General features: G+C 35.7%; 1 protein-coding gene across 4 annotated transcripts in view; it reads right to left on the bottom strand.

Annotated features, from left to right (window-relative positions):
- Positions 1-845: 845 nt before the first annotated feature.
- Positions 846-10,509, bottom strand: part of LOC134527426 (uncharacterized) — a 16,104-nt gene continuing 6,440 nt past the window's right edge. For 3 of the 4 annotated variants that reach the window (XM_063360098.1, XM_063360099.1, XM_063360100.1), the window contains 3 exons: positions 7,009-7,362; positions 6,425-6,669; positions 846-5,415 (listed from right to left, as the gene is read on the bottom strand). In XM_063360098.1, coding sequence (XP_063216168.1) covers positions 4,887-5,415; positions 6,425-6,669; positions 7,009-7,191 — 957 coding nt within the window. In that variant the 5' untranslated portion in view covers positions 7,192-7,362 and the 3' untranslated portion in view covers positions 846-4,886. The remainder of the gene's footprint in view (positions 5,416-6,424; positions 6,670-7,008; positions 7,363-10,509) is intronic. The other variant, XR_010074191.1, reaches the window with a different exon arrangement.

Here is a 10,509-nt window from a genome sequence, read left to right as displayed (position 1 = left end):
AAAAATCAGGGAATATTGTAATCAGGGAAAAATCAGGGAATTTTTTTAAAAATCAGGGAACTTTTGTTTGGTAGGTTGTAGTTGGCAATACGTTTTTGGTTTATTGATCTGCTTGCATTGACGTAGCATCAAGTGTATCACGTCCCATTTTTTTATTTTTGAATGGAAAATAACGAACAGTTCCCACGTCCATTTTCTTTTATTTACCATCGGATTCGGAAATGGCGTTAGGGTAAAGTAAGGTAATTTTGCAGTAATTCTAATAAATTATGAATTATAATTGTAATATAAATTTGAAAAAATACAAAAACACTTGTTCATACAACAAACATATATAATAAACCTCATATATAACAAAATGATGGCCTTAATACCCCAATTTCTTTAATTATTAAGAAAAAAGTCAACACTGGTGCAGTAAGGTAAGTTTGCAATAAGGGAGGTAATTTCGCAACACAGGTAAGGTAATTTCGCAACAATAAAACTGTTCACACATACTAAAATTACTTGAACATGCTGATGTTTAATCAGAATCGTCGAAGTCATATTTTCCACCACAAATGTCGCACATGTAGACTACGTCGTCGTTAGGACATTTCTGGCAATTTTCATGGTATAGTACTCTGCAGAAAGAACACTGAATCCATTTTGCGCCAGTCTTCTTCGAAACGTCCATTGAAAAGAACTGAGAACACACACCACACTCCCAATAATCTGTGATTAACTGATGTGTCTTCTCGATATTATGGCTAGGTCGACTCTGAAGTCCAAAACATCCAGGCTGAGGCTCAGGTGGGTTGAGACATTTAGCCGACTTATCTTTGATAAGGTGTTTAGCTACAGTCTTTCTTTTCTTTTTTTAGATTGACTTTCTTCTGGTGACCTATTCATTTTTGGAAAATGTGGCACTTCCAGTAATCGATTAATTTCTTCTTCCTCTGAAATAGTCCTAGGCCTGCATTGGTAATCATCACGTCTACTGCTTTGTGACTGTTGGACTATCTGTAGCCATTTCCTTATGTGGACAATTAGTAGAATTTTCCACTGAAGGCGCATGTGTGAGGAAATTATCTGTCAGTCTACTCGGAGCTAAAGCCTCACTTGCAACAGCGTCAACATTAAAAGGACATGCTCCAGATTTCCTGAAAGAATTTACAATATTTTAAGGAGAAAAACTTTCAACAAATGCTGGGCCTAGAATCTCATGAAAGTTAGAACGATCTGGCTTGTCATTGGGATGCAATAGCATGAATTTATTGAGCTCTTTTGACCATTTGCTCTTCAAAGGCTTGTAAACACCCACATCAAGCGGCTGAAGCAAATGACTCGTGTGAGGAGGGAATGTCATAAGATAAACTTGGTTTTCTTTAGCAATTTGTATTACCTCTGGCCCGATATGAGCACTGTGGGAATCCATCAACAGAACATTTGGTCTTGCATCAGAAATAGAACTAATAAAAAAACGGAACCACTCAAGAAACATTTCTGAGTTTATCCAACCCTTTGGGAAAAGTCTGACAAGATAATTGGGCAGACTGTTGTCAAGCTATCATTCCACCTCACCCCCTTAAATATAATCATAGGTGGAATAAAATTCCCATCAGCACAAGTGCAGCCGACTAGTGTATGGATCTGACCTCGTTCCCCATAAGTTCTCTTGTAAACATATTTCTTCCCTACTTGACAGACAACCTTATTTGGTTTGACCACATAAGCAAGTCCAGTCTCATCCACATTCCAGATTCTTGAAGGCTGATCTTTAATTCCTAATTTACACAAAAGGGCATCTAACTTACTGAAATAGTCATCAATAATTACAGGGTTTGACACTGAAGCACGATATGCAGACAGATTTTCAGGAACCTTTAAGCAACAATTATAACGTTCCTTGAATTTTGACCCCCACCTTTTGCTGGCAATTTTTTAGCAGGATTTAACAAATGTTGACGATTCACAGACTCGGCGAGGTCGTACGTGAGCTTTCTTACTTGTGTCACTGTGAGTCCAAATCCAAGTTTTTACATTTCAATAATGAAGTAAAACACATGCTGTTCAATGTCTGCAGGTTGTGCGTACGGCCTACCCAGTTTAAACACTTGAGGAAGATCTAAGTCTTCATTATCTTTAATGAACTTTTTCAGTGTATTATATGGTACACCAAAAATCTTAGTAGCCTTGTAGATAGTTGAGTTTTCATGTTTCACTTTTTTTGCAGCACTGAGTAACTCAGAAATGTCATAAGTTAGTTTCGGTAGTGTGCCAAATTTTTATCACTAGACTTTATTGAAGACATTTTTCGCTCCACTTCACATAGGGCTACAGAAAATACTCTGGCTGCCAGACATCACACAAAGAACTGCACCTAAAAAAGGAATCGTATTTTATTAAATTCGTAAATGTAACATGGGTAATGTAAAACCATAAAACTGTGTATGATATGTTCTATATTACTTGCAATCAATCAGTTAATATAAAACAAAGCAAATGCAAATTGTGTAAATATAGACAGGTAAGTTCGCATGGTACCTTCAAATATGGGTAGGTAATTTGGCAATAGTCCTAAACGTAATAACTGTAAAAATAAATTTAAAAGAAGACCTCCTTACATAAAATGTAATAATTAAACAAACCTAAATAGCTCATTAAAGCTGGAAATAATAGTTGTTTCCGCACGTTCTACCATTACTTCAAAATTTGGCTCAGATTGCTAAGAAACAAGGCTTGATTGCTAACGCCATAGCGTCAACAGAATAAGGAAAAAAAATTCTGAAATGAAGGGTTAAAAAACTACGTTTTCGGCACTTGTAACTGTATGTATTATAGTCATTGTTACTTACATGCATGTAATTACAAAAAATATATTATTAAAAGATGTATAAAATGGTCTTCCATTACAATATGAAACGCCACCGTACGTTTTCACGATATCTGTGGAGCGAACTACCGTTTAGAAAGAAGCGAGCAGATGTGTGCTCCGAAGCGGACAGCCTATGCTAACTGTCGGAGGAAAGACAAACTTCTAGCACGGAAGGGAAGTTAGCAATGGCCTAGTGAAAAAATGCTGCAAAATTACCTGTGCTGCAAAATAACCTTACTTTACCCTAAATCACGTGATACAAACTGGTTCAAGCTGGTCTGTTATCCTGCTGACGTACGTACTGCAGCATGTGCTTCCCACGTTCGGATTATACCGATAGGTGCATTTAATTTTAAGTATCTATGGATGCCCTCAACGTAAACTGGGCAGTTTTGTTAGCTTTGAAAATACATTTCACAGACACTTTTGGTGAAGATTCGCCATCGTTGCAAGAAATTGGTAGCTGTGGGCTTCATACGGTCCATGGTGCTTTCAAAACTGGAATTTCTGCTATACAATTGGACGTTGTTAGTTTTTTGAGGCACAGTTACTATTTGTTTATGCATGTACCTACCTGCAAGGAGGGCAGATTACATTAGAATAACTGGATCAGAGCTTTTTTCCAATAAATTTTGTGCAATCAGATGGAATACTGCAGTTGCTGAGCGTGCCATTAAAACGTTACCCCACCTAAAGAAATTTGTTAGTGAAGTTTCTATTTCATCTGTGTCTTTCAGTGCAGTGAAAAGTGCTCTTGAAGATAATCTTCTAGAAGAAAAATTGACATTCTTCTACTCTTTGGCATCAGAGCTGGAATTGTTTCTCACAATGTTCCAAAGTGAAGCACCCATGGCACCTTTTCTCTATGATTCACTGGTAGACATTTTATTAGCTTTGGCAGGAAAGTTTTTGAAACCAGAGGTACTGAAGAGCTTTAAGGAGAAACCCAATGTATCTCGATTGGATGTAGATAACCAGGAAAATCTATTGACTGCTAACAATATCAAGTTGGGTTATGCAGTACGCCATGCCATCAAGAAAGAGAAAGTACCAGTAAAGTCTGTCCTGTTACTGAAAAATGATGTTAGGACTTGTCTAAAGGTTATGGTAAAAAACCTTCAAGACAAAAGTCCCCTGAAGTACAAACTTACCAAGGGAATTTCCTGCTTATGTCTGTCTGTGGCTTTAAATTCGGGTGTGAGGAAATAGCGTGTGAATTACATTTTAGAATGTTGTCTTCAAAACAAGTGGCTATAAGGACAAGAAGCTGATAACATTGAGTGATCATATCAGTTGGTATGTTCCTCGCAAGATTCTGAAGCACTGTTCTCGTATTTTTCTCGAGAAGACTGGCGCCTTGATCACTTGTGGATGCTCATTCTTAAGGCACATACAGTAGCTGCCAAAACAGGCCTTCTAAAGTTTGTGAGGATGATGTTGGTACTTTCCCATGGAAATGCATCATTGGAAAGAGGATTTTCAGTGAATTCTAGTCTGCTGACTGAAAACTTGCAGGAAGAAATACTGATCGCACAAAGACAGATGTACGACTTTGTTCAACGTTCTGGAGGTGTAGAGCATGTTGATATCACCAAGTCCATGTTACAGTATGTAAGAAATGCTAGTTGTATGCATAAGGAAGCCCTGCAAACAAAACAAAAAGAAAAGGAAGAGTTGAAGAGAAGATCAAGGCATTGCAGTTGAAGAAGGCTCGAGTGTTGTATTTGGCTCGTTCTGAAGCAAGTGCAATAGACGCAAAAGCTGAGTCACTGCGAAATTGATGGGAGCTTCCTTTTACTTATGTTTTTGCAAAACTAAGTGTGTGAAATATTTGTAGTAGCATGTTTTATTTGCCATCAATTGAGTCACTTTGGCCATGTCTGGAAGAAGGTGTTTTTTTTACTAATTTAAGTGAGTTGAAATACTTTGAAACCTGTCAATGTACTGTTATGCAGTTTTTTCAGTTTCGTGGAATGTCATAATTGTATTACAGAAAACCTGGAAAGGTTCAGTTTTAGACCTGGAAAAATCAGGGAATTTCATTTACTAGATCTGGTAGACACCCTGTTACTGCTAAGGTCTGTAAACTTACTCTGTTGTTCATCATACTGTCTAAGCAATGTAAGAAACTTCCCCAACGGGTTACAGCAGGCAAGTGAAGAGTAGTTTTGTTACCTTTTGTCTCATTAATTTCAGAAAGTACTGAAGTTAAAATATGAGACTGTTTGATTGTTTTAATGATGTCAACTACTCTTTTGAAACAATTAGAAACTGACTCACACTTCACAATATCATTGCATAAAATATGTAGTGTATGTGCTATACATCCAATAGACACAATATGTGGAAATTCATTTTCTACCAGTTCACCTGCTTTCTTCATATTGGAAGCATTATCACCAAAAATTATTAAGAACTTTCTTGGATCATATTTCATCAAAATTGTTTTCATTTCACCAGCGATGTATTCTCCAGTATGACGGTTGTCTTTGGTATTAATAGAGTCTACAAACACTGGCTGTGGTGTGTTGATGATGAAATTGAAAATGCTTTTATTCCTGAAAATAAATAAAATTCAATTAGTGTTAAAATTATTGTAATTCAAAATCAGTTAATATTAAGGCCACATAGTCCTTCTTAACACATTCACATTATTGCAGTATGTCTGTTGTAATGTTCCCAATTTTAGGCAGATTGTGTCAATATATAGCCACTATAAACAAGTGTTTTGCAGTTGACTGTAAGGCAAGCTTAAAAAAAAAGCAGTAATCTTGTTACAAATGTGTTAATTACTTTAAATACATCATTGATGGTGTATTGGCATGTGGTGTAACTGCCAAAAACTGCAAACTTTACTCTAGACAGACATCCATGGAACTTACATGAACAATAACAGTAGGTAGGTATGCTTTTCCTGCAAACTCACGCCATTTTTTTTTGTTACCAAATACACTGTTAGATTTAATAGAGTTTTGTGTTATTTGTGTAATAATATTTTAATTATGTTATGTATAATATCAGAAACCTCTCTAAGATATTTTCTTTTTCTTTTTCTTTAACATAATTTTTGTCCCTAATTCAATTTTTGCAAGAGGTTTTTTTTACTATAAAACAGTTTTATTGTGAAGTTTGGTTATTTGTGGCATGGTTTGATACACTACTCCAACAGCTTCCTATAAAATTCATAACATGCTACAATAATGTACTTTGTGTGTGGCATGGCACACTGATTTGGACATATTGAAAGAAGACTTATAAATGTGAATATCTTATGTAACCAAAATTTTAAAATTCTCCATTTTGAATCTTTACTGCCTTAGACAAAAACAGAAAGTGCAGATTTATATGAACAAGTTGGTGCCTTTTATAAAACAAAGTTAAATGTGTTAATAGTTGGTTAAAAAATTGATTAAAGACTGAAAGTGACTATTAGCTTTGTAATATACACAGATTTCTCTGATTAAGTAGACATTGAGTCAAGGAAAAAATGTTAATGCTCAAGATCATGGTTACATGAATTTTTCTTTAGATACCGTATGTTTTTTGGTTCTGTGAACTCTGCCTTACCTGAGATTGCTCCAGCCATTGCACTGCAGAGCAAAGTTTCTTGCATCAGCTATTATTCCTTTAATTCTATTTTGAGTTTTTGGAAACTCTGCATCGAGAAGGGTTTTTGAAACTGATATTCGTGTTGGCAGACTGTATGTGGGGCGAATTAACTTAAAGAATTCTTGCCACAGTGGATGCTCAACCATTGATAAAGGTGCTCCACTAACATAGATAGCTTTAGCCAGCAACTCATTGGCTTTGTCCTGCAAAACAAAAGATTCCATTACTTGAATTAGTTGTACTATTTAAAAATTTTTGAAGGTTTATATGGAAGACATGTTACAGTTTACTTTTCTTTTAAAGGAATTTTTCAGTCACTTATATACCTATCACTGATTTAAATTTTTAATTTATATTTTCAAAACATGTTATACCTAACTGGTTCACAAGCTAAAACAAACATAAAATACTAATTTTTTAAAATTAGTTCTGCATTACTAATGATGCATTTTAAACATATCAAGTTAAGATTATGTTAAATCATTAGTCAATCAAGCATAACAACTAGGCACAAGACAAGCCTGTATTAAAGTGACACTTACCTTAGCTGTTGGAGTCATATGGTCGAGAAAAGAAAACATTTTTGAATTTACACTGTGTGAGTTAGACCATATTGGCCTAGTTGTATTAGTACTGGCACTAGTTCCTGCACATTCTGAAGCACTTGAGACTGCAAGTTGTAAAGATGATGGTGAATTTTGTGTTTCACTGTAAATCTGAGCCATATTTTCACTTAAGTTTACTGATGAACTTGGACCAGCAGTATTGCATACTTCAGGACATGTAGTTTCATTTGAAAGTTCTTTTACTTGTTTTTCACTTCCCAGAAACTTGTATTTGATAGTCAATGGAGATTTTGGAACTTTTTAATGTGCCTTACCATTCTTGTACTGTTTCTGAAGTATGACACATCACAAAATACACAGAACACTTTGATTTTTCCTTGAACTGATTTTTCGTAAAAATAACTCCAAATATCACCTTTAATCTTGCCCATTTTTCATTAACCAAATAACACTTATAAAATTAAACCTCCAAACCAGCTATACTAGCACAATGCGTCTCGTGTAGCAAGCACAACATGACTGACTGTCTAGCAGTAATATGTACAAAATAGGTTAAGTTGTGAGAAGACTAGAAGTGTGAGAACAGAAACAATATACCATATGGCAAATGCTCAAAGCACTTTATCTTATCTTCCGGGAAGAAGAGTGGAAACATGAGAACTAGTGTGTGATTTGAAATTGATATAAAGTTTGAAGTACCCGAAAGTGAAATTCAATCCCACATTTATCTCGCACAAAATTACAAGGTAAACACACAAAAGAAAATTTTAACAGAAATTTTTACCAGCATGGTTTCCCATAATAAAAGCATTGAGGGAGAATATTATACTCTTTACTGATATGGTCAATATGGATAAATTAATATGCTAACTAAGCTCTTATTAAATCTGCAATGATTGCATAACAAATGTCAAAGTTTCCATGAGGTCTGTAAATTTTCCATTTTTGAAAGTTTTCGGCAGGAAATTTCCGACTGGAAACTTTCCACTACCCATCACTAATTGCAACCAATGGACCAAGGCATCATAAAGGTCTTAAAACATAAATTCCAAAGGAGTCTTGTTTTGAGGTTGCTACAAAGCCTTGAAACCAGCCAGCAAAGGTACACGTTGTCTCCACTGGATGCCACCTCAATGCTGGCCATGGCATGGCACTTAGTGACCACAGAAACAATTGCCAATTGTTTTAAAAAGGCTGGGTTCACAACTGAATCAACATCATGTGAGCAGGATGTAGGTGGTGATGATGAAATTAATGATGACACATGGTCAAGACTTCAGTACAAACTGGCCATCACCACCAGTTTCAATGAATTTGTCACAGCAGATGATGTTTTACCACCCTGTGGCGAGCAAGATCTGGATGAACTTTGTGCTGAAGTCCAGTCAGTCGATGAAGAAGAAGAAGAAGAAGAAGAAGAAGAAGAAGAAGAAGAAGAAGAGGATGAATCTGCTGCAGATGAATGCAAGCCCCTTCCAACATGTCGGGAAACCATGCAGTTCTTGGATAATTTTAAGGGTGCGGTTCAAGTCGAAAAAATCGTCACTGTTCCGAAACATTATTTTGCGGTCGTGATGTCATTAGGGGTCTCAAAGCGATGTCCCCCACTACTCCGCGCGCTTGTATTTAGGCTAGGGCCGGTCTCAGCGCGGTTCAGTCGCGAGAGAGTCGTCTAGCGGGGAGGTCGTATCGCTTCTCTGTTTGGCCTTGAAACCGGAGCACGCGAGCTCTGGGAAAACTCCCTTCTCCCCTCTCCCATGTGTGCCAACCGCCTCCGCGCAGCGTTGCCAGCTTGCTCTCTCCCCTCCCCAGGGCACGCGGCCGGCTGGCCCGGGCGCTCAGGCGGCCGGCTCAACGCGATCCGTATGGTGTAGTGAGGTTAGGGGAGTGGACGGGACAAACAATATATCAAAAGCATTATATGAAAGACACATTATCTTACACTACGATTATATTCTCATTATCCTTTTATGTTGATTTGCAAGTGACGGTAGACATTTCATAGCCAGATATTCGTTGTGACATCCATTATTTTCCTGCCGCTGTCACTGCTAGTAATTCTATTGGTAAATAACCTTTAAAAATAAACTTCACGAAGGTTGTTAAGTTACAATTACTTTAATTATCCTACAAAAATTTTACATATATTTGGCGGCACATTATAGTTAGTGTCACGTCATGAAACAGTATAAAAATGAGTAAAAACTAATAAGCGAATTAAACAGCCTTATAAACATACCTTCTGATACAGTTAGCGGCTACATAAATATTCTATTAGACATGTTTTAACTTGAAATGCCTCTTGAGTCTTGTGTAAGTACACATTCAATAGGTAGTATGCCACATATGAGAATTTTGCAAGAACAGCATGTCAAGATCCAATATACAGTATGTATATCAAATATTTACACTATCATACATGATTCATGAAATGATAACTGTGAAAAGAAGGGTGATTTTGATAGGATAAAATTACTGTATAAAACATACTTAGTATTATAGAAGAATATAAATTGAAACTGTTACCATTATTAAAAAATGACTCCTTTTATGCCAACCCAATTCAAACATATCAAAGTTGCAATTTTTGCAAAGTAACATTTTGGTGGTGTGACAAAACTCTTTGCAGTACATGACATATCACTAATTAATTATACAAAAACTTGATTGTGACTACATACTAAAATATAAAACACTATTAATACATAGGGACACCTGTATGTCGCGATTTCATTTCATGTCGAGGTATTTCACAAAACACTGTATCTTTTTCTAAGAAACGTGGCAAATTATGAGGGTGCAGCAGTACGGTGACCACATTTTCATTGGCCCCTTGTAAAATACCTTGACACGAAATGTATTCGCGAAATACAGGTGTAGCTAGTAATACAGCAGTTCAAATTAAAATTATTAGTAAAAAGAATGTAAGTTACAAGCATTTTATTACAAAGTTAAGCAGTACAAAAATAATTAAAGAAATAGAGTACATAGAGTTTGTTTAATAACTGTAAAATATTTAGATTTTGCTGCATTTAGTAGCTTTTTTTTTTTTTTAATTTACATTTTAATTAAGTACAACGTTTTTCCCAGATTGTCATCTTCAGTGGCAGTAGGTAAATAATATATTTTATATTTAAACCACGTTAATAGTATTCACAGGAATAGAGAAATTACAACGGATAAGCAAGATATAGCATGATTCTATCATTTATTTTATTACATATCAAGAAATAAAACATCTAGTTTTAGTTTCCTGATTATCCCAATACCACAATATTTAAACATTCAATCCATTTAAAATCCAGAGTGCCTTGTTGTGTAAATATTGTGCAGGAATTCAATAAGTAATATGAGCTAAAATCAACATGAGAATGGAGGTGGCAATAATACAAGGCAGTAATTAATGTCCAGGCATAGACGCAAATCATAGGCCCGATGAAATTAGTAGTAGCATTGAATATATATAACTTATATTAT

Source organism: Bacillus rossius, chromosome 1, assembly GCF_032445375.1.
Source record: "Bacillus rossius redtenbacheri isolate Brsri chromosome 1, Brsri_v3, whole genome shotgun sequence".
NCBI classification, from domain to species: domain Eukaryota; kingdom Metazoa; phylum Arthropoda; class Insecta; order Phasmatodea; family Bacillidae; genus Bacillus; species Bacillus rossius.
Note: the sequence above shows the minus strand (reverse complement) of the source record. Positions and strands in the feature narration are given on the sequence as shown.